Source organism: Oncorhynchus gorbuscha, linkage group LG07, assembly GCF_021184085.1.
Source record: "Oncorhynchus gorbuscha isolate QuinsamMale2020 ecotype Even-year linkage group LG07, OgorEven_v1.0, whole genome shotgun sequence".
NCBI lineage: Eukaryota > Metazoa > Chordata > Actinopteri > Salmoniformes > Salmonidae > Oncorhynchus > Oncorhynchus gorbuscha.
In genome coordinates this window covers 72,344,663-72,370,120 of record NC_060179.1, presented here as the reverse complement: position 1 = coordinate 72,370,120, position 25,458 = coordinate 72,344,663, and the positions used below count along the sequence as shown (strand labels likewise).

Sequence of the window (25,458 nt, the reverse complement as noted above, 5' to 3'; positions counted from 1 at the left end):
ATGTGAGTAGGTACTTCCGGGTTGGAGCGAGTGGTCGCATCGGCACTTCGCTCCGCAGGTAGTATAACTTTTTCATTACATTTCATTACATTTCATTATAGTACAACGGTTTGATTTGTCTAATCTTAGCAATTTCTTCTTAGCTAGCTACATAGCCGTCTTTGTATCAAAGATAATTGCATAATTATCGTATTTCGTCGCCCTAACGTAGTCTTCACTGCTATTTGCCCAGCAGCTAGCCAGCTAGCCAGCGAGCAACGCCCACCGATTAGCAGCACCGTAGAAACTATTCAACTCAACTGAACGACTTGATTAGTGTAGTGTTAGCTAGCTACATAGCTGTCTTTGCTGTCTTCGTATCCAAGATAATGGTGTAGTTTAGAGTGTGTAGTCTTAGAGTGATTATCTTAATTTACCGAGGTTAGCTAGCCAGCTATTTGTCGTCCTTAACGTAGGAGACTCTGCTAGCTAGCCAACAGATAGCCGACAGCTAGCCAACAGCTAGCCAACGTCTACCGAATAGGACTCAACAACCCGGTCGCATTCACAGGGAGTATCACATTTTCATTTCATTTCATTACAGTACAACGGTTTGATTTGTTTGATCGTAGCTAGCTACATAGCTAGCTACATAGCCGCCTTTGTATCAAAGATAATTGTGTAGTCTAGAGCGATTTTCTAGGTTAGCTAGCCAGCTATTGTCGTTCTTTTAACGCAACGTAACGTAAACAACACTGCTAGCTAGCCAGCTAGCCCCCGAATAGCAGCACTGCAGAAACTATTACACTCAACGGAACGACTTGATTAGTGTTGTGTCAACAACGCAGCCACTGCCAGCTAGCCTACAAAGTCAACAACGCAGCCACTGCAAGCTAGCCTACTTCAGCAGTACTGTATCATTTTAATCATTTTAGTCAACAAGATTCTTGCTACGTAAGCTTAACTTTCTGAACATTTGAGACGTGTAGTCCACTTGTCATTCCAATCTCCTTTGCATTAGCGTAGCCTCTTTTGTAGCCTGTCAACTATGTGTCTGTCTATCCCTGTTCTCTCCTCTCTGCACAGACCATACAAACGCTCCACACCGCGTGGCCGCGGCCACCCTAATCTGGTGGTCCCAGCGCGCACGACCCACGTGGAGTTCCAGGTCTCCGGTAACCTCTGGAACTGCCGATCTGCGGCCAACAAGGCAGAGTTCATCTCAGCCTATGCCTCCCTCCAGTCCCTCGACTTCTTGGCACTGACGGAAACATGGATCACCACAGACAACACTGCTACTCCTACTGCTCTCTCTTCGTACGCCCACGTGTTCTCGCACACCCCGAGAGCTTCTGGTCAGCGGGGTGGTGGCACCGGGATCCTCATCTCTCCCAAGTGGTCATTCTCTCTTTCTCCCCTTACCCATCTGTCTATCGCCTCCTTTGAATTCCATGCTGTCACAGTTACCAGCCCTTTCAAGCTTAACATGCTTATCATTTATCGCCCTCCAGGTTCCCTCGGAGAGTTCATCAATGAGCTTGATAAGCTCCTTTCCTGAGGAGGGCTCACCTCTCACAGTGCTGGGCGACTTTAACCTCCCCACGTCTACCTTTGACTCATTCCTCTCTGCCTCCTTCTTTCCACTCCTCTCCTCTTTTGACCTCACCCTCTCACCTTCCCCCCCTACTCACAAGGCAGGCAATACGCTCAACCTCATCTTTACTAGATGCTGTTCTTCCACTAACCTCATTGCAACTCCCCTCCAAGTCTCCGACCACTACCTTGTATCCTTTTCCCTCTCGCTCTCATCCAACACCTCCCACACTGCCCCTACTCGGATGGTATCGCGCCGTCCCAACCTTCGCTCTCTCTCCCCCGCTACTCTCTCCTCTTCCATCCTATCATCTCTTCCCTCTGCTCAAACCTTCTCCAACCTATCTCCTGATTCTGCCTCCTCAACCCTCCTCTCCTCCCTTTCTGCATCCTTTGACTCTCTATGTCCCCTATCCTCCAGGCCGGCTCGGTCCTCCCCTCCCGCTCCGTGGCTCGACGACTCATTGCGAGCTCACAGAACAGGGCTCCGGGCAGCCGAGCGGAAATGGAGGAAAACTCGCCTCCCTGCGGACCTGGCATCCTTTCACTCCCTCCTCTCTACATTTTCCTCCTCTGTCTCTGCTGCTAAAGCCATTTTCTACCACTAAATTCCAAGCATCTGCCTCAAACCCTAGGAAGCTCTTTGCCACCTTCTCCTCCCTCCTGAATCCTCCCCCCCCTCCTCCCTCTCTGCAGATGACTTCGTCAACCATTTTGAAAAGAAGGTCGACGACATCCGATCCTCGTTTGCTAAGTCAAACGGCACCGCTGGTTCTGCTCACACTGCCCTATCCTGTGCTCTGACCTCTTTCTCCCCTCTCTCTCCAGATGAAATCTCGCGTCTTGTGACGGCCGGCCGCCCAACAACCTGCCCGCTTGAACCTATCCCCTCCTCTCTTCTCCAGACCATTTCCGGAGACCTCCTCCCTTACCTCACCTCGCTCATCAACTCATCCCTGACCGCTGGCTACGTCCCTTCAGTCTTCAAGAGAGCGAGAGTTGCACCCCTTCTGAAAAAACCTACACTCGATCCCTCCGATGTCAACAACTACAGACCAGTATCCCTTCTTTCTTTTCTCTCCAAAACTCTTGAACGTGCCGTCCTCGGCCAGCTCTCCCGCTATCTCTCTCTGAATGACCTTCTTGATCCAAATCAGTCAGGTTTCAAGACTAGTCATTCAACTGAGACTGCTCTTCTCTGTATCACGGAGGCGCTCCGCACTGCTAAAGCTAACTCTCTCTCCTCTGCTCTCATCCTTCTAGACCTATCGGCTGCCTTCGATACTGTGAACCATCAGATCCTCCTCCCCACCCTCTCCGAGTTGGGCATCTCCGGCGCGGCCCACGCTTGGATTGCTTCCTACCTGACAGGTCTCCTCACCACGCGCTCTCACCACTGGTGTCCCCCAGGGCTCTGTTCTAGGCCCTCTCCTATTCTCTCTATACACCAAGTCACTTGGCTCTGTCATAACCTCACATGGTCTCTCCTATCATTGCTATGCAGACGACACACAATTAATCTTCTCCTTTCCCCCTTCTGATGACCAGGTGGCGAATCGCATCTCTGCATGTCTGGCAGACATATCAGTGTGGATGACGGATCACCACCTCAAGCTGAACCTCGGCAAGACAGAGCTGCTCTTCCTCCCGGGGAAGGACTGCCCGTTCCATGATCTCGCCATCACGGTTGACAACTCCATTGTGTCCTCCTCCCAGAGCGCTAAGAACCTTGGCGTGATCCTGGACAACACCATGTCATTCTCAACTAACATCAAGGCGGTGGCCCGTTCCTGTAGGTTCATGCTCTACAACATCTGCAGAGTACGACCCTGCCTCACACTGGAAGCAGCGCAGGTCCTAATCCAGGCACTTGTCATCTCCCGTCTGGATTACTGCAACTCGCTGTTGGCTGGGCTCCCTGCCTGTGCCATTAAACCCCTACAACTCATCCAGAACGCCGCAGCCCGTCTGGTGTTCAACCTTCCCAAGTTCTCTCACGTCACCCCGCTCCTCCGCTCTCTCCACTGGCTTCCAGTTGAAGCTCGCATCCGCTACAAGACCATGGTGCTTGCCTACGGAGCTGTGAGGGGAACGGCACCTCAGTACCTCCAGGCTCTGATCAGGCCCTACACCCAAACAAGGGCACTGCGTTCATCCACCTCTGGCCTGCTCGCCTCCCTACCACTGAGGAAGTACAGTTCCCGCTCAGCCCAGTCAAAACTGTTCGTTGCTCTGGCCCCCCAATGGTGGAACAAACTCCCTCACGACGCCAGGACAGCGGAGTCAATCACCACCTTCCGGAGACACCTGAAACCCCACCTCTTTAAGGAATACCTAGGATAGGATAAGTAATCCTTCTCACCCCCCCCCCTTTAAGATTTAGATGCACTATTGTAAAGTGACTGTTCTACTGGATGTCATAAGGTGAATGCACCAATTTGTAAGTCGCTCTGGATAAGAGCGTCTGCTAAATGACTTAAATGTAAATGTAATGTACTGTACTGTGACTGAACCCTTTTACTCTGTGAGGAGCATAGGTCATTGACAAATGTACTGTATGAGAAGTACTATATATTAGTGGTGTGAACGTTTAAACACTTAAACGAAATTGGGATCCTTAACGTTAACAGGCTGACTACACCACTCGCGTTGCAAAATAAATTTAGAAATCTATATTATTTGATTATCGCACCCACTGCTCGCGCGCGTCTGCGTTATTAGTAAGGGCTAAAATAGAAGTCAGTTCTATTTGTGACGCAGATCGCGCTGCAAGTCCTGCCTCTCCCATCTCTTCATTGGTTTATATAAGCAGGTACCCACGTGCCATCTCCTCATTGGTTATACCTACGTGGATGAGTGATAGACGAACGAGGTTAATGGCGGTAATGCACCTAATTTATGAAAGTTGCCAATTGCAATATAAAGTCAAGAAAATAAAAAAACTAGAAGGAGGAGAGATGACAAGAAATTATTCGGTTGACCGTTTTATGTGTGGATTAATTTTCGGACTAGAGGACCTTGTGCATTTCAGGTAAAATAACAACTCAATGTTTATATGCTAGGAAAAATTAGCTAGCAAGTGGAAGCTATCTAGCTAAATTGCCATAAATGTTTCATGCTTTTCGACCTGTCCCCAAAGTAATTGGTTCAGAGTTTGTTTTGATATTTTAACCTGCGTGTCGTGATCGTGTTTGGTGTGGGGGCAAAAAATGATTTTTATGTACGATGGCGCACGCGGCAGGCGGTTTGGGTTCCGTGTTAAGAAAAGTAAACAGAAAGTAAATAGCATAGTGGGTCAATTTCCACAACAACTAAGAGCGTTGAAGCACGAAGCGAGCCCCGTGCACATGCACAGATAAAATTCTAATGTTATTTGTCACATGCGCCGAATACAACAGGAATTACAGTGAAATGCTTACTTACAAGCAAGCCCTTAACCAACAATGCAGATTTAAGAAAAAAAATAATTTAAAATAATTAAGGAGCAACAATAAAATAACAGCAGTGAGGCGATGTACAGTAAGTTCTGGTACAGAGTCAACGTGTGGGGGCACCGGTTAGTCCAGGTAATTTAGGAAATATGTACATGTAGGTAAAGTGACTATGCATGGAAAATAAACAGAGAGTAGTTGCAGTGTAAAAAAGTTGGTTGGGTGGGACAATGCATGTCTTATGGCTTGGGGGTAAAACCTCTTAAGGTAAGGCTATGGCTTTCTTTTTCGAATATTCTGTTAAAAGTTTTGCAACATTTCAGCGTCCTGCTACTCATGCCAGGAATATAGTATATGTATATGATTAGTATGTGTGGATAGAAAACACTCTGACGTTTCTAAAACTGGTTAAATCACGGCTGTGACTATAACAGAACGTGTGTTTCGTCGAAAAGCCCAAGGAAAACTGATCACCAAAAAGTGGAAAAAATATCAATGCGCCAGTTGCATGTATTGTCTATGGCACAGCTAAATAGATGGCTCCGAGTTTACAAGTCCTACAGCTTCCACACGATGTCGCCAGTCTTGGCAATTGCCTGGAGGTTGTTCCTTGGTCAAACGAAGAAGAGACCCCATACCATCTGGTGTACGACAGGATGTTTTGGAAGAGAGATTTCCGACCATGATTTGAAGACGTGGAGCTATTGAATACACATCGCCCCGTGATCAATTTGATAGATTATTAACGTTTACTAATACCTAAAGTTGGATTACAAAAGCATTTTGAAGTGTTTTGTGGAAGTTTATAGGCAACTTTTTTAATTTAAAAAAATGACGTTGCATTTTGAAACTGTGTTTTTTTCTGGATCACATAGTTTTCATAGATGGATATTTTGGGTATATATGGACCGATTTAATCGGAAAAAAAGACCCAATAGTGATGTTTATGGGACATATAAAAAAATCAAATCAAATTTATTTGTCACATACACATGGTTAGCAGATGTTAATGCCAACAAAGAAGCTCATCAAAGGTAATGAATGTTTTATATTTTATTTCTGCGTTTTGTGTAGCGCCGGCTACGCTAATTATTTTGTCCCCTTCAGGTATTTCGGGGTGTTGCATGCTATCAGATAATAGCTTCTCATGCTTTCACCGAAAAGCATTTTAAAAATCTGACTTGTTGGCTGGATTCACAACGAGTGTAGCTTTTGGCGTAGCGCATTTGCATTTCCTGATGGCTGGGTGGGACGCAGACGTCTCAGATGACGCTAAGAAGCCTTTTTGGCGCTCGGTACCGCTTGCCGTGCGGTAGCAGAGAGAACAGTCTATGACTGGGGTGGCTGGAGCCCTTGGCAATTTTTTAGGCCAACCTCTGACACCGCCTGGTATAAAGGTCCTGGGTGGCAGGAAGCTTGTTCCCAGTGATGTACTGGGCCGTACATACTACCCTCTGTAGTGCCTTGCGATCGGAGGCCGAGCAGTTGCCATACCAGGTGGTGATGTAACCAGTTGCTCTCGATGGTGCAGCTGTGGAACTTTTTGAGGATCTGAGGACCCATGCCAAATCTTTTCAGTCTCCTGAGGGGGAATGGGCGTTGTCGTGCACTCTTCATGACTGTCTTGGTGTGTTTGGACCATGATAGCTTATTGGTGATGTGGACATCAAGGAACTTGAAGCTCTCAACCTGCTCCACAACAGCCCCATCGATGAGAATGGGGGTGTGCTCGGAACTCCTTTTTCTGTAGTCCACAATCATCTCCTTTGTATTGATCACGTTGAGGGAGAGGTTGTTATCCTGGCAACACACTGTCAGGTCTCTGAACTCCCTATCGGCTGTCTCATTGTTGTCTGTGATCAGGCTGTTGTGTCCTCTGCAGACTTAATGATGGTGTTGGAGTTGTGCTTGGCCATGCAATCATGGATGAACAGGGAATAAAGGAGCGTACTGAGCACACACCCCTGAGGGGCCCCTGTGTTGAGGATCAGTGGCAGATGTGTTGTTACCTACACTTACCACCTGGGGGCGGCCCATCAGGAAGTCCAGGATCCAGTTGCAGAGGGAGGTGTTTAGTCCCAGGATCCTTGGCTTAGTGATGAGCTTTGAGGGCACTATGGTGTTGAACGCTGAGCTGTAGTCAATGAATAGCATTAAGCATCTCCCGTCCAAAATTAAATCTAGAATTGGCTTCCTATTTCGCAACAAAGCATCCTTCACTTATGCTGCCAAACATACCCTAGCAAAACTGACTGTCCTACCGAACTCTTGACTTCGACAATGTCATTTACAAAATAGCCTCCAACACTCTACTCAGCAAATTGGATGCAGTGCCATCCGTTTTGTCACCAAAGCCCCATATACTACCCACCACTGCGACCTGTATGCTCTCGTTGGCTGGCCCGTTGGCTCGCTTCATATCCGTCGCCAAACCCACTGGCTCCAGGTCATCTATAAGTCGTTGCTAGGTAAAGCCCAGCCTTATCTCAGCTTACTGGTCACCATAGCAGCACCCACCCGCAGCACACGCCCCAGCAGGTATATTTCACTGGTCACCCCCAAAGCCAATTACTTCTTCGGCCACCATTCCTTGCAGTTCTCTGCTGCCAATGACTGGAACGAACTGCACAAATCACTGAAGCTGGAGACTCATATCTCCCTCACTAGCTTTAAGCACCAGCTGTCAGAGCAGCTCACAGATTACTGCATCTGTACATAGCCAATCTGTAAAAAGCCCATTCAACTACCTCATCACCATATTGTTATTTATTTAGCTCCTTTGCACCCCAGTATTGCGACTAGCACACTCATCTTCTACACATCTATCAACCCAGTGTTTAATTTGCCATGCTGTAATAATTTCGCCACTATGGCCTATTTATTGCCTCACCCCCCCCTTATCCTACCTCATTTGCACACACTGTATATATTTCTCTATTGTATTATTGACTGTATGTTTGTTTATTCCATGTGTAACTCTGTGTTGTTGTTTGTGTTGCACTGCTTTGCTTTATCTTGGCCAGGTCGCAGTTGTAAATCAGAACTTGTTCTCAACTAGCCTACCTGGTTAAATAAAAATAGCATTCTCACATAGGTGATCCTTATGTCAAGGTGCGAAAGGGCAACCGATCATCTGTGGATCTGTCGGGCGGTATGCAAATTAGAGTTGGTCTAGGCTTTCTGGGATAATGGTGTTGATGTGAGCCATGACCAGCCTTTCAAAGCACTTCATGGCTACTGACGTGAGTGCTACGGGTCGGTAGTCATTTAGGTAGGTTACCTTGGTGTTCTTGGGCACATGGACTATGGTGGTCTGATTGAAACATGTTGGTATTACAGACTTGGTCAGGGACAGGTTGAAAATGTCAGTGAAGACACTTGCCAATTGGTCAGCGCATGCTCGGAGTAAACATCCTGGTAATCCATCTGGCCCTGTGGCCTTGTGAATGTTGACCTGTTGAAAGGTCTTACTCACATCGGCTACGGAGAGCGTAATCACACAGTCGTCCGGAACAGCTGATGCTCTCACGCACGCTTCAGTGTTGCTTGCTTCGAAGCAAACATAGAAGTTATTTAGCTCGTCTGGTAAGCTCGTGTCACTGGGCAGCTCGCGGCTGTGCTCTACTTTGTAGTCCATAATAGTTTGCAAGCTACTGTGTGTGACCGAAGTGTTGCATCACGCTCATCTCAGTATCATAGCTTATTCATTGATAATAGGTCCTGCTTTACTGAAGTTGTGAGACATTGAATGGCAAGAAATTGCGAGATACGGCATTTGATTTCAGATAGAAAGACCTAGCGCACAGTTCTGACTATCTCTGCCAGGTGACCGACCTGCCTATACTGTGCCACTCCCTCTTTTTCCATCCCTCACTAGCTCTCAAAGAAAGATGTGAGTGTTTGTGTTCTCAGAAGTGCGGCAACTGATCAGTATCCTCCATTCCAAAACTACTGAATCTTAAGAGAATATTGATACTCAGAAATGGGAGTCGACACCAGAGTTGACTCCCATTCCTGAGTGTCAATATTCTCCTAAGATTCCGTATTTTTAAGTTGAGTTGAGGAATCAATTCTTCACCACTACGTCATCGTCGTTAACAGTTGGAAAAAATTACAGAGAAAGGCAAGCGACAGGAGCGGGTGATGTATGGCAATACTTTTTTTTCTACTGTGTTATTGACTTGTTTATTGTTTACTCCATGTGTAACTGTGTTGCCTGTTCACACTGCTATGCTTTATCTTGGCCAGGTCGCAGTTGCAAATGAGAACTTGTTCTCAACTAGCCTACCTGGTTAAATAAAGGTGAAATAAAAAATAAATAAATAAATAAAGAAGTTAGATGAAAATGAAATGCAAACTTTGTGAAGTGGAATTTAGGTACAATAATGGTAGTACAGGTCCAATGCTTAACCATCTGAAAGGGACGTACTGTGAGACCTAAACTGTTGCTGGCATCGACGCAGCTGTATTGTGAATTCACATTTTATACATTTTGCTTATCGCTTTAACGGAAAACAGATTTAAAAAATAACTGCAGTTTAAACATTAAGAAAACATTTCCATTTGTCACATCCCTACTATATATGTAGTAAATCAAGTCAAAGTGGTATGAGAAGGGACATTTCCAAACAAGTCAGGGATGTATATCCAGGGATCCACACTATAGAGGTGACAATCTTTTTGTCACACCCTGATCTGTTTCACCTGTCTTTGTGATTGTCTCCACCCCCTTCCAGGTGTCGTCCATGTTCCCCATTATCTCCTGTGTATTTATACCTGTGTTCTCTGTTTGTTTGTTGCCAGTTTGTCTTGTTTGTCAACCAGCGTTTTTGTGTCCTGCTTTTCCCAGTCTCTCTTTTTCTCTCCCTCCTGGTTTTGACCAATCTGCCTGCCCCTGCCTGCCTGGCCACTCTGCCTGCCCCTGACCCTGAGCCTGCCTGCCGACCTGTACCTTTGCCCGAACTCTGGATTATTGACCTCTGCCTACCCTGACCCTGCCTGCCGTCTGCTACCGTTTCCCCTGCCTGCCTTGACCTGTCTATGGCCCCTGTTGGATTATTTGGGCGGCAGCGTAGCCTAGTGGTTAGAGCGTTGGACTAGTAACCGGAAGGTTGCGAGTTCAAACCCCCCGAGCTGACAAGGTACAAATCTGTCGTTCTGCCCCTGAACAGGCAGTTAACCCACTGTTCCCAGGCCGTCATTGAAAATAAGAATGTGTTCTTAACTGACTTGCCTGGTTAAATAAAGGTAAAATAAAAATAAATAAAAATAAAATAGTGGTTAGAGCGTTGGGCCAGTAACCAAAACGTTTATAGATCTCATCCCCGAGCTGACAAGGTAAAATTCTGCCATTCTGCCCCTGAGCAAGGCAGTTAACCCACTGTTCCTAGGCCGTCATTGTAAATAAAAATGTGTTCTTAACTGACTTGCCTAGTTAAATAAATGTTATTAAAATAAATACAATTAAACCATTGTTAATTGACGTTGTCTGCATCTGGGCCATAACTGATTTTTTTATGTAGAGGACAGAGCTGTGTGACGCACTGCTCACTATCTTATCTAGATCTGAGAGGACCTGTGTGTTGTATTCCTCCACCATTCTGTCCAATTCCCATACCTCTGAGTATTTTCCACACCTCTTGGAAGCTGCTCATTTTTCATAATGATATATATTTTTTACAACTGACATTTTACTCCATACAAAAAAATATTTTTTTAAAATACACTGTTTTCAAACTTTCAACATGACTTCCCTATACTTAATTTTGAGCGTCTTAGAGACTTCACATATAAAAATACTGTAGGTTCAGTGTAACTATGCAATTAGCAGTTTATGGTTTCACGAGACTAGGACTATGGGAGATGTAAAGGCTTTACAAGGGTTGCCTGTGGTTTGCATCCAGGAGGAAAGTGAGTTTTTCTGTTATGAATGAGAGGCAATTATGTGTTACAGTGTAAGGTAGGCCTAATTTCAGGGAATTACACCCGTGTCTGTCTGCCTCCCCCTCAGTCTTGCTTTTGTCCTAAATTCCTATTCAGTGAAGTGAAACAATAGTGAAGCATGTCTAATAGTGAATTACTCACACTGTTATTCAGTCATTGGGACATGGCCCATGACAACAGTGAAGCAGGTCTCAATGGTGATTTACTTACACTGTTATCCAGTCCTTGGGACATGGCCCATGATCCAGCCATGGTGATGCTCAAGTTGGGGTGGTCTGTAAGAGAGACAGAGTGGGATAATAGCTAACAAACAATAAGGGTGGAATACAAATGTCTGCTGAAGGGTAAAACCAGAAATCTCAGGGACTATGTAGGTGAGGCAAACACACACATATCTCCACTAACTCTTATCATACACATGGGCATATGTCGGTGAGGCAAACACACACACACACATCTCCACTAACTCTTATCATACACATGGGCATATGTCGGTGAGGCAAACACACACACACACATCTCCACTAACTCTTATCATACACATGGGCATATGTCGGTGAGGCAAACACACACACACACATCTCCACTAACTCTTATCATACACATGGGCATATGTCAGTGAGGCAAACACACACACCTACATCTCCACTAACTCTTATCATACACATGGGCATATGTCAGTGAGGCAAACACACACACCTATCTCCACTAACTCTTATCATACACATGGGCATATGTCGGTGAGGCAAACACACACACATCTCCACTAACTCTTATCATACACATGGGCATATGTCGGTGAGGCAAACACACACACCTATCTCCACTAACTCTTATCATACACATGGGCATATGTCGGTGAGGCAAACACACACACACCTATCTCCACTAACTCTTATCATACACATGGGCATATGTCGGTGAGGCAAACACACACACATCTCCACTAACTCTTATCATACACATGGGCATATGTCGGTGAGGCAAACACACACACACACATCTCCACTAACTCTTATCATACACATGGGCATATGTCGGTGAGGCAAACACACACACACACATCTCCACTAACTCTTATCATACACATGGGCATATGTCGGTGAGGCAAACACACACACACACATCTCCACTAACTCTTATCATACACATGGGCATATGTCAGTGAGGCAAACACACACACACACATCTCCACTAACTCTTATCATACACATGGGCATATCATTTACATTTACATTTAAGTCATTTAGCAGACGCTCTTATCCAGAGCGACTTACATATGTCGGTGAGGCAAACACACACACACACATCTCCACTAACTCTTATCATACATATGGGCATATGTCGGTGAGGCAAACACACACACCTATCTCCACTAACTCTTATCATACACATGGGCATATGTCGGTGAAACACACACACACCTCCACTAACTCTTATCATACACATGGGCATATGTCGGTGAAACACACACACACCTCCAATAACTCTTATCATACACATGGGCATATGTCGGTGAAACACACACACACCTCCACTAACTCTTATCATACACATGGGCATATGTCGGTGAAACACACACACACCTCCAATAACTCTTATCATACACATGGGCATATGTCGGTGAAACACACACACACACATCTCCACTAACTCTTATCATACACATGGTCTATGTCGGTGAAACACACACACACACATCTCCACTAACTCTTATTATACACATGGGCATATGTCGGTGAAACACACACACATCTCCACTAACTCTTATCATACACATGGTCTGTGTCAGTGAAACACACACACACACACACCTATCTCCACTAACTCTTATCATACACATGGGCATATGTCGGTGAAACACACACACACACACACACACACACATCTCCACTAACTCTTATCATACACATGGTCTATATCGGTGAGACACACACACACACACACACACACACACCTATCATACACTTGGTCTATGTCGGTGAGACACACACACACCTATCATACACATGGGCATATGTCGGTGAAACACACACACACACACACATCTCCACTAACTCTTATCATACACATGGGCATATGTCGGTGAGGCAAACACACACACACACACACACATCTCCACTAACTCTTATCATACATATGGGCATATGTCGGTGAGGCAAACACACACACCTATCTCCACTAACTCTTATCATACACATGGGCATATGTCGGTGAGGCAAACACACACACATCTCCACTAACTCTTATCATACACATGGGCATATGTCGGTGAGGCAAACACACACACCTATCTCCACTAACTCTTATCATACACATGGGCATATGTCGGTGAAACACACACACACCTCCACTAACTCTTATCATACACATGGGCATATGTCGGTGAAACACACACACACCTCCAATAACTCTTATCATACACATGGGCATATGTCGGTGAAACACACACACACCTCCACTAACTCTTATCATACACATGGGCATATGTCGGTGAAACACACACACACCTCCAATAACTCTTATCATACACATGGGCATATGTCGGTGAAACACACACACACACATCTCCACTAACTCTTATCATACACATGGTCTATGTCGGTGAAACACACACACACACATCTCCACTAACTCTTATTATACACATGGGCATATGTCGGTGAAACACACACACATCTCCACTAACTCTTATCATACACATGGTCTGTGTCAGTGAAACACACACACACACACACACACACCTATCTCCACTAACTCTTATCATACACATGGGCATATGTCGGTGAAACACACACACACACACACACACATCTCCACTAACTCTTATCATACACATGGTCTATATCGGTGAGACACACACACCTATCATACACTTGGTCTATGTCGGTGAGACACACACACACCTATCATACACATGGGCATATGTCGGTGAAACACACACACACACACATCTCCACTAACTCTTATCATACACATGGTCTATATCGGTGAAACACACACACACACACACACACACACACACACACACACACACACACACACACACACACACACACCACACACACACACCTCCACTAACTCTTATCATACACATGGTCTATGTCAGTGAGACACACACACACACACCTATCATACACATGGGCATATGTCAGTGAGACACACTATACTGGATCCCATAATAAATACAAATACTGTCATAACTCATGTACAGTATACAGTGCATGGTGTTATTCTTATTCATCTTTCAAGCTGTTCTTCCCCTTTCCCCACAAGATCGACACATCATTCATTCTCTCTCACACACACACAGAAACACACACACACACACACACACACACACACACACACAGAGGGCAGTAGCATACCTCTGAAAAGTAGTGTCATGTGGAGCTCAGAGGTGCCCAGGTCAACCAGGTAGAGGCCATCAGAGCTTCCCATCCACACCCAGCTGTTATCAATACAGGTGGCATAGGGAGAGAACCTTATGCCATATGGAAAAACACTGATACACACACACACAGCAGAGGGGCACAGGAAGATAACCATATGGAAAAACACTGATACACACACACACAGCAGAGGGGCACAGGAAGAGAACCATGTGGAAAACGCTGTTAACACATTATTCCTTTGATTCAGTCAATTGTCTTCTCTTTAATGTAACCCCACACTACAGAGGAGAAGACAATGTAACCCCACACTAAAGAGGAGAAGACAATGTAACCCCACACTAAAGAGGAAATGACAATGTAACCCCACACTAAAGAGGAGAAGACAATGTAAACCCACACTAAAGAGGAGATGACAATGTAACCCCACACAAAAGAGGAGATGACAGTATAACCCCACACTAAAGAAGAGATGACAATGTAACCCCACACTAAAGAAAGACAGTGTGGCCGGCAACTGGTGAGATGGCAAGGCCCACACACACACAACCAACTGGGAGCATTGTGTTTGATCCAAGCCAAGGCTGAATTTCCCCCTGGTTTAATGCTGCATACAGAGCCTTCAGAAAGTATTCAGACCCATTGACTTTTTCCACATTTTGTTACATTACTGCCTTATTCTAAAATGGATTAAATAAATTAAAAAGTCAGCAATCTACACACAATACCACATAATAATGAAACAAAAACAGTTTATGTATAAAATATAAAAAACAGAAGTACCATATTTACATAAGTATTTAGACCCTTTGCTATGAGACTCGAAATTGAGCTCAAGTTCATCCTGTTTCCATTAATCATCCTTGAGATGATTGGAGTCCACCTGTGGTAAATTCAATTGATTGGACATGATTTGGAAAGGCACACACCTGTCTATATAAGGTCCCATAGTTGACAGTGCATGTCAGAGCAAAAACCAAGCCATGAGGCCGAGGGGATTGTCCGTAGAGCTCCGAGACAGGATTGTGTCGAGGCACCGATTTGGGGAAGGCTACCAAAAAATGTCTGCAGCATAGAAGATCCCCAAGAACACAGTGGCCTCCATCATTCTTAAATGGAAGAAGTCTGGAACCACCAAGACTCTTCCTAGAGCTAGCCGCCCAGTCCAAACTGAGCAATCGGGGAGAAGGGCCTTGTTCAGGGAGGTGACCAAGAACCCGATGGTCACTCTGACAGAGCTCCAAAGTTCCTTACAGAAGGACAACCATCTCTGCAACACTCCACCAACCAGGCCTTTATAGTAGACTGGCCAGACAGACAGAGCCACTCCTCAGTAAAAGGCACATGACAACCCACTTGGAGTTTGCCAAAAGACACCTTAAGACTCTCAGACCATGAGAAACAAAATTCTCTGGGTCGATAAAACCTGAAAATAGCAGTGCAGCAACGCTCCCCATCCAACCTGACAGAGCTTGAGAGGATCTGCAGAGAAAAATGGGGGAAAACTCCCCAAATACTGGTGTGCCAAGCTTGTAGAGTCATACCCAAGAAGACTTGATGCTGTAATCGCTGCTAAAAGTGCTTCAACAAAGTACTGAGTAAAAGCTCTGAATACTTACGTAAATGTGATATTTCAGTTTTTTTATTTGTAATAAATTTGTAAAAATGTATAAAAACATGTTTTTGCTTTGTCATTATGGGGTATTGTGTGTAGAGTGATGAGGGGAAAAAACGTAATACATTTTTGAATAAGGCTGTAACGTTACAAAATATGGAAAAAGTCAAGGGGTCTGAATATTTTCCGAAGGTACTGTATGTACATCATAAGGTAGAAACCAGGGAACTATAGCCATCTCACGCTGTAGAATAAATAAGACAGGGTGGCAGAGGAGAGGAGACAGGAAGAGGGAGAGGAGGCTCTTCAACCAACAACGATCGTGTCCAACATAGTCCACTGTTTAGTTTTAGTAGTGAAATCCATGCCTTGTCTCGACTTGACAAATAAACTTGTACTGTAGTAGGAAATAACAAACCATGATTGACTAGGCCTATAAGTCTGTGATACAAGTTGTGTCTCTATAACTGCTAAAACATTTATTTGTATATACTGATATGGTAGCCTGGTCTCAGATTGTCACCTCCTATGGTCACTGTCATGCCTTCATGAGTTAGCTGTACAGATGGTTATGAGTTGGCTATATAGCACAAACCAATCTGGGACCCGGCTTCTGTTGTGACACACTGCATAGCTTTGATGCCTACTCTAAGACTCCTTGTGATGGACATATCAAAGTCAGAGTCTTGTGCCCTGAGAATCCTGACCATTCTATACTAATCACCCAGTCACCCTATGGCCTACAGCTGCACGTGCACCCCTTGTGCATCCCAGGCTTTGCATAGTGTCTACAGTACTTCACTATGGCAACAAGTGCTGATTGGACAGCCTGAGACTGTTAACGGCACTTTAACTAGCCTTTAATAGCAAGTGTCCTGCTATCGCTGTGGAAACACCACTCTGACACCCCAACATACCCTGTTAGTCACTACCAATAAAGACATGAACACCTGCAATGCTGGAGAAATGTAAATGGCGACGTTATATATTTACATTTATGATATCATATTTTCCTGGATCACTCAAAACTCCTGGTCTGTGGAAATAATGACGAATCAAGCACTCTCTACATGACCTGGGGAAACAGGCCTAGTAGACTGTAATAAAGACCAGTGGTTCCCAACCAGAGGTACTTGGCCTATCCACAGGGGTACTTGAAAAGAATCATTAGACCATAGGCCTACTAGTAAAGTCTAATCAAATCAAATCAAATATTTGTCACATGCTTCGTAAACAACAGGTGTAGACTAACAGTGAAATGATTATGGGCTATTCCCAACAATGCAAAGAGGAAAAAAGAGAAGTTATAGAAAAATAATAACACAAAGAATAAATACACATTGAGTAATGATATATACACACAGAAACCGATTCATTGTGCAGGGGTACGAGGTAAGTTGGTAGATATGTACAGTAGCAGTCAAAAGTTTGGACACACACCTACTCATTCAAATAGCCCTTACAAAGCCTGGAGGTGTGTATTGTGTCATTGTCCTGTTGAAAAACAAATGATAGTCCCACTAAGCGCAAACCAGATGGGATGGGATGGCATATCACTACAGAATGCTGTGGTAGCCATGCTGGTTAAGTGTGCCTTGAAATCAAAATAAATCACAGACAGTGTCACCAGCAAAGCACCCCCACACAATCACACTTCCTCCTCCTCCATGCTTCATGGTGGGGACCACACGTGCGGAGATCATCCGTTAACCTACTCTGTGTCTCACAAAGACACAGCAGTTAGAACCAAAAATCAAACATTTGGACTCATCAGACCAAAGGACAGATTTCCACCGGTCTAATGTCCATTGCTCTTGTTTCTTGGCCCAAGCAAGTCTCTTCTTATTGGTGTCCTTTAGTAGTGTTTTCTTTGCAGCAATTCAACCATGAAGGCCTGATTCACACAGTCTCCTCTGAACAGTTGATGTTGAGATGTGTCTGTTACTTGAACTCTGTGAAGCATTTATTTGGGCTACAATTTCTGAGGCTGGTAACTCTAATGAACATGTTCTCTGCAGCAGAGGTAAACCTGGGTCTTCCTTTCCTGTGGCGGTCCTCATGAGAGCCAGTTTCATCATAGCGCTTGATGGGTTTTGCGACTGCACTTGAAGAAACGTTAAAAATTCTTGAACTTTTCCGGATTGACTGTCATTTCTCTTTGCTTAATGGAGCTGTTCTTGCCATAATATGGACTTGGTATTTTACTAAATAGGGCTATTTTCTGTATACCACACCTACCTTGCCACAAAACAACTGATTGGCTCAAACACATTAAGAAGGAAAGACATTCTCAAATTTACTTTTAACAAGGCACACCTGTTAATTGAAATGCATTCCCGGGGACTAACTCATGAAGCTGGTTGAGAGAATGACAAGAATGTGCAAAGCTGTCATCAAGGCTAAGGGTTACTACTTTGAAGAATCTCAAATATAGAAATATATATTATTTTGATTTGTTTAACACTTTTTTGGTTACTACATGATTCCATGTGCTATTTCATAGTGTTGATGTCTTCACTATTATTCTACAATGTAGAAAATAGTACAAATAAAGAAAAACTCTTGAATGAGTAGATGTGTCCAAACGTTTGACTGGTACTGTAGCATACTTGTAGGGATAAAGTCACTACGCAACAGGATAGATAATAAACAGTAACAGTAGCGTATGTGATGAGACAAAAGAGTCAATGGTCATTGCAGATGGTCCAGGTAGTTATTGGTTAACTATTTAACTAACTATTTAGCAGTCTTATGGCTTGAGGTTAGAAGCTGTTCAGGGTCCTGTTGGTTCCAGACTTGCCTTGCGGTAGCAGAGAGAATAGGCTATGACTTGGGTGGCTGACAATTTTTAGGGCCTTCGTCTGACACCGCCTGGTATAGAGGTCCTGGATGATAGGGAGCTCGGATGTACTGCACTGTACGCATTACCCTATGTAGAGCCCTGCGATCAGATGCCATACCAAGCGGCGATGCAGCCAATCAAGATGCTCTCAATGGTGCAGCTGTAGAAGGTTTTGAGAATCTAAGGGCCCATCTTTTTAGCCTCCTGATGGGGAAGAGACGTTGTCGTGCCCTCTTCACAACCGTGTTGGTGTGTGTGTGGACCACAATAGGTTGTTAGTGACCTGCTCCACTACAGCCCTGTCGATGTGGATGGTGGCGGCCGCTGTTTCCTAGTTCACGCTTCCTGTAGTTCAGCTCCTTTGTCTTGCTCAAGTTGAGGAAGAGGTTGTTGTCCTGGCAGTGTATCTGACCTGCTCCCTGTAGGCTGTCTCATCGTTGTAGGTGATCAGTCCTATCACTGTCGTGTCGTCTGCAAAATTAATGATGGTGTTGGAGTTGTGCGCGATCACGCAGTCGTTGGTTAACAGGGATAACAGGAGGGGACTAAGCACGCAAACCTGAGGGGCACTCGTGTTGAGGGTCAGTGTAGCGGATGAGTTGTTGCCTACCCTCACCATCTGGGGGTGGCTCTTCAGGAAGTCCAGAATCCAGTTGCAGAGGGAGGTGTCCAGTACCAGCATACTTAGCTTGGTGATGAGCTTGGGTTGCACTATGGTGTTGAATGCTGAGCTGTAGTCAATGAACAGCATTCTCACGTAGGTGTTCTTTTTGTCCAGGTGAGAAAGGGCATTGTGGCGTGCAATAGAGATTGCGTCGTCAGTGGATTTGTTGGAGCCGTATGCGAATTGGAGTGGGTCCTGGGTGTCTGGGATAATGGTGTTGGTTTGAGATATGATCAGCCTTTCAAAGCATTTGATGGATACAGATGAAGGGGCACTTCACATGAGAGGTATTTCAGGGGAAGTCCGAGCAGAGCAAGATGTACTTGGTGGTACAGTAATCGAAAAAGGTTTAGAAACACTGATATAAACTAGAAAGGCATCAAACATCTGCTAAAATTGACTGTGACAATGGGTTAAACACGTGATGTGTCAAGTGATAAATTAGGAAATGTGTTGCATTAACCCCTTTTATCTACAGCACATGGACCCTGGAGAGAAACCCATTTTACCTCTGCTGCCTATGATCAATGTCAGGTAGCCGCCTGTGATGAGCACACATTCTGAGGACTGGCTTTGCCGTCTCCACTGGGTCTGGAGTGATTCCTGGAATGTAACACAAGAGGTGGCTTACGGTCATTTATTATTTTATTTGACCTTTATTTAACTAGGCAAGTCAGTTAAGAACAAATTATTATTTACAATGACGGCCTACAAAAACGCAAAAGGACTCCTGTGGGGACGGGGGGCTGGAATTCAAAATAAAACTAATCAAATAAAAATATAGGACAAAACACACATCACGAAGAGAGAGACAAGACAACACTACATAAAGAGAGATCTAAGAAAACAACATAGCATGGCAGCAACACATGACAACACAGCATGGTAGCAACACAAAACATGGTACAAACAACATTGGAGCACAGACAACAGCATAAAGGGCAAGAAGGTAGAGACAACAATATATCACGCAGAGCAGCCACAACTGTCAGTAAGAGTGTCCATGATAGAGTCTTTATGAAATGTAGCAAAAAATGCTATTGAGTTATTGGATGGACAGTTAGACACTGCATATTACTATATAACCCCAAACCTCCTACAGAACATAACTCAGTGTTCTGATTCCATCTAGTGTTAGGAAAAACACTTTCAAGTTTACATTTTATTTTACTCATTATGTGAGAGAAAAAGTGGGAAATAAGTTCAAGTTCATGTTCCAAACGTTATGTGAAAATGAAAATGTGTCTTTGGCTGGGAGGCATATGGCTAAAACACATCACAGGAAACAAACAAATCATGTCCATAACTACTTTACTATCTCTTCTTACCTAGTACACCACCAGTCTGTGGGGCCACTGTGTCCAGGTGTCTTTGGTGTCGTTGCTGCACCTTGTGAAGGTCCAATTTGGTCACCAAATGACATCTGTGGTCCTCAGGAAGAGTGAGGCTCCACACCTGGAAACAATGGGAAATCCCAGATTTACTGTGTGTGTGTGTGTGTGTGTGTGTGTGTGTGTGTGTGTGTGTGTGTGTGTGTGTGTGTGTGTGTGTGTGTGTGTGTGTGTGTGTGTGTGTGTGTGTGTGTGTGTGTGTGTGTGTGTGTGTGTGTGTGTGTGTGTGTGTGTGTGTGTGACCAACCTGTCCATCAGCAGAACCAGTGACAAGCTGCCTGCTCTTCTCCAAGAACAACATACTGAGTAGTGGAGATGCTGGAGGACAGAGGGTGTGGACAGAGAGTTATTATTTACTAAATATCAAACCAAATGGACTGTAAACTGGTGTATCCACTGTTCACATACCTGACAATACAGCAGACTGATAGAGAATCTGTTCCATTTTTAATCCCCAAACCTTTCGAAAAGAGAAATGATCAATAAGTAAATGTTTAAAACCTGTTCCTATGGACAACAGTCTCTCTTGGAGCAATAAACAGATGATCGCACATGTGAAATGATGCAAGCTACAGCTGACTTAGTAGCTAGTCATTTCATTTGTACTTAGAAAGCTACAGTGTAGCGTACACATTGATAAGGGACGCAGAAACAACTTCAAGCAAAACAACTGAAGCCAAGTGATTTCACTGGTTAGTGAATAACATGACTGTACCTTAAACGTGCGGTCTTCTGATATGGACACCAAGATGTCTTTGTCCCATGGACAGAACTCAGCTGCTGTCAAAGGTCCCAGGTGGCCAGCCAGCACAGACAACACTTCCTCTATCTGGAGGTCAGTCAAATAGACAACACATCCTCTATCTGGAGGTCAGTCAAACAGACAGCACATCCTCTATCTGGAGGTAAAGTCAAACAGACAACACATCCTCTATCTGGAGGTCAGTCAAATAGACAACACATCCTCTATCTGGAGGTCAGTCAAACAGACAGCACATCCTCTATCTGGAGGTAAAGTCAAACAGACAACACATCCTCTATCTGGAGGTCAGTCAAATAGACAACACATCCTCTATCTGGAGGTCAGTCAAACAGACAGCACATCCTCTATCTGGAGGTAAGTCAAACAGACAGCACATCCTCTATCTGGAGGTCAGTCAAACAAACAGTATATGCAATAGAAGATAAGATAACTTTATTGTCCAACTTTATTGTCCATTCATTTGTCATTATCTTACAAGAATTAGGGTTAGGGTTGTTATAAAGGATGAATTTGAGGGGTAGAGTACACATTCAGCATGCTGTACTTACATTGGAGTTGAGTATGTATACTTTCGCCCCTGAGCATGCAGCCACTCGCTCATCACAGGGACAAAATGACAGATGGACTACCTTGCCCAGTAGTGTCCCAATAACTGTACCAGACGCAACTATCCCTGAAAACATCTATGCTTTTAGTATTTCAATAATTGTACTATATAGCATTGTACATTGATTAATTGAGTGAGTAAATGAGGCCTTACCAGTATATAAAATGTTGCCACTGAATTTAAATGTATTGTTGTTGCCACTGAATTTAAATGTATTGTTGTTTTACTGTTCATACAGCTATGAAGCAAAAATTCTCACCCTCCCTAGTTCTCCTGTAGCAGCGCTGGATGTCCCAGATTATGACATAATCTGCAGAGGCAGAGCAGAGCAGGAGAGGGTCTCTACCTGTCCCAAACACCATGGCAGAGATGTCTCCATGGTGACCAGTCAGTCGCAGGGCCTGCAGAGGGGAGGAGATGCATTGGAGTGTGGTGGAGCCAAGTGATGCAATGATTGAACAGGCAGATTTCTTTACACTTTAAAGAAATTCTCCAGTACTTTTGTATAATTTATAGTCAGTAGTTCTGAAAGTAGCGCTCATGAGCAAAAAGTGGGCCCCAAAAACGGCGTACTACGTCATATACAGTACCGGTCAAAAGTTTGAACACACCTACTCATTCTAGGGTTTTTCTTCATTTTATGATCTACATTGTACAATAATATTGAAGATATCAAAACTATGAAATAACAAATATGGAATAATGTAGTAACCAAAAAAGTGTTAAACAAATCAAAATATATTTTATATTTGAGATTCTTCAAAGTAGCCACCCATAGCCTTGATTTTTGGCAAACTCCAAGAAGGCTGTCATGTGCCTTTTACTAAGGAGTGGCTTCCATCTGGCCACAACAATAAAGGCCTGATTGGTGGAGTGCTTCTGGAAGGTTCTCCCATCTCCACAGAGGACCTCTGGAGCTCTGTCAAAGTTACCATCGGGTTCTTGGTCACCTCCCTGACCAAGGCCCTTCTCCCCCGATTGGCTAGATCTAGGAAGAGTCTTGGTGGTTCCAAACTTCTTCCATTAAAGAATGATGGAGGTCACTGTGCTCTTAGGGACCTTCAATGCTGCATACATTTTTTTGGTACCCTTCCCCAGATCTCTGCCTCAACACAATCCTGTCTCGGAGCTCAACGGACAATTCCTTTGACCTCATGGCTTGGTTTTTGCTCTGACATGCACTGTCAACTGTGGGACTGTGACGGAGAAGTCCGTCACTGGCCGCGGGCAGCATTTGGTTCTTTAACGCACACACATACTCTTCACTCCTCCCTGCGCCATTATAAGATAAGTTAACAATGTGGGTCGACACACAAATTAACTTCTGTCTTGGTGCATGCATTTCACACCTGTCAGTGTTCATATTTGAGAGATACAATAATTATTATACTTATCAATGTTGTGGATGAGCGCATTGTTTGTTTGTTCTGTTCCTCTCTCTCCATCTCTGTAGCTTCCGGGTATGCTGGAAAAGGACCTGAGCTAAGGGAATTGGGTTGGCTTTATAGTGCCTGTCCCAAATGGCTCAGTAATGCATATGGGCATATTGAAAGATATTGTCAGTAGTGATGTAATGTTGTAAATGTTATGTTGTGATATTGTTTAAAACCGTGTTGCAATGTATATCCTTTAGTATGTGTAGTTCATGGAAAATGTAGGTTGTTTTGTTAATTGATTAATTAATTAGAGTTAATTGTTCTGAGGGGAGGGGCTAGCCCTACAAAAGGAGCCTCTCTTTCAGTCATGGGGAGGTTTTTGTTTTGGATTGAGCTGTGGATGGGGCAGCATTGTTTTTAAGCTGCCCCATAAGGTAGACGTTGATGGCAGTACTGTTGTTTTTTTGTTCCGGAATCACTTGTAAATAAACACCTTTGCACAGAAGAACTTTTGCGGTTCCGCCATATTTATTTTTTATTTTTATAGAGGTTAGGTTATCCAGTTTAGCCTTCTGGCCTACTCTACGTGACAGGGACATTGTATAGACAGTGTGTGTGCCTTTCCAAATCATCTCCAATCAATTTAATTTACCACAGGTGGACTCCAATCAAGATGTAGAAACATCTCAAGGATGATCAATGGAAACAGGATGTACCTGAGCTCAATTTTGAGTCTCGTAGCAAAATGTCTGAATATATATGTAAATAAGGTATTTCTAAACCTGTTTTTGCATCATCATTATGGGGTATTGTGTGTAGATGAGGAAAAAATATAATTTAATCAATTTTAAAATAACGCAGTAACATAACAAAATGTGGAAAAAGTCAAGTGGTCTGAATACTTTCCGAATGCATGTATTTAACGGTGGGAAGCTACTGAGGAGGGCATATAGGTACTTTTATAATATCACATCTTAGATGCCATCTTCTCCTGATGTGACCTTGAATAAGTGTGTGTGTGTGTGTGTGTGTGTGTGTGTGTGTGTGTGTGTGTGTGTGTGTGTGTGGATTGGGGTTGGGAGATAAAACAGAACATCCTTTCGGCTAACATCCGTTTCCAACTGACCTTCAGCTCTGTGTCCAGGAGGCAGTGTATGAACAGGTCCTTGCCTTGTAGTGGTGAGGCACAGTGAGAGGGACAGCAGGCCAGCTGTAGGTGAGATAGCAGTCTATCACAGGACAAGGATAGCTTTTCCACCACCAGTCTGTTGGTCCCGCTGCCTTCCTCACAACCATCCATGGTGATCGTTTCTAGCTATGTAGTTACTCTGAAAACAGCAAAATAAAGAAATCATATAATCAATTGAAATAAATGGATATCTAGTTAGGCTAATAACCCACTAAAACCATATTGATAACCCAAATCGGAGCAGCTAAAATATTATTTATCGCTATATTTGTTGCAGTAGCTGCACTGTGTACGGTCACTCACCGACAGTATTTCCAGTAGGTAATAGCTAAGATCTATATGTGATCTGTGGTAAGGATTACCCAGCTAGCTAAAGTTAGCCAACTAGCTAGATGGGTAACAGAGCACATGTCCTGCAAACTGACGTTAGCTAAATACTTTAGGCAACAGTCGTATTCTAACAGTAGAATATATTCTGCTACATAGATAGTCACCTACCTTAAAATAAATGCAGGTTAATTGTATCTCTAGCTAAATATAGCAAATTCCTCACTACACCCTTCTAGACCAACCAACAGCCTGCAATATGGGTCCAAAAGTATTCTGGAGGGTTGCCTGGATACCAGGGACAACAACAGCAGACGCTCAGGTTTCCCCTTTCACATGTGTTGTA

The 25,458-nt window shown here is 44.1% G+C and overlaps 1 protein-coding gene across 2 annotated transcripts in view; it reads right to left on the bottom strand.

Annotated features, from left to right (window-relative positions):
* wdr27 (WD repeat domain 27) overlaps positions 1 to 25,376 on the bottom strand; it is a 161,863-nt gene extending 136,487 nt beyond the window's left edge. For both annotated transcript variants that reach the window (XM_046357417.1, XM_046357418.1), the window contains exons 1-11: positions 25,284 to 25,376; positions 24,723 to 24,924; positions 22,480 to 22,621; positions 22,162 to 22,286; positions 21,566 to 21,679; positions 21,259 to 21,310; positions 21,098 to 21,168; positions 20,788 to 20,914; positions 19,969 to 20,062; positions 14,315 to 14,397; positions 11,157 to 11,221 (exon numbers count right to left, since the gene is read on the bottom strand). In XM_046357417.1, the coding sequence (XP_046213373.1) occupies positions 11,157 to 11,221; positions 14,315 to 14,397; positions 19,969 to 20,062; positions 20,788 to 20,914; positions 21,098 to 21,168; positions 21,259 to 21,310; positions 21,566 to 21,679; positions 22,162 to 22,286; positions 22,480 to 22,621; positions 24,723 to 24,896 (1,047 nt within the window). In that variant the 5' untranslated portion in view covers positions 24,897 to 24,924; positions 25,284 to 25,376. The remainder of the gene's footprint in view (positions 1 to 11,156; positions 11,222 to 14,314; positions 14,398 to 19,968; positions 20,063 to 20,787; positions 20,915 to 21,097; positions 21,169 to 21,258; positions 21,311 to 21,565; positions 21,680 to 22,161; positions 22,287 to 22,479; positions 22,622 to 24,722; positions 24,925 to 25,283) is intronic.
* Positions 25,377 to 25,458: the final 82 nt, after the last annotated feature.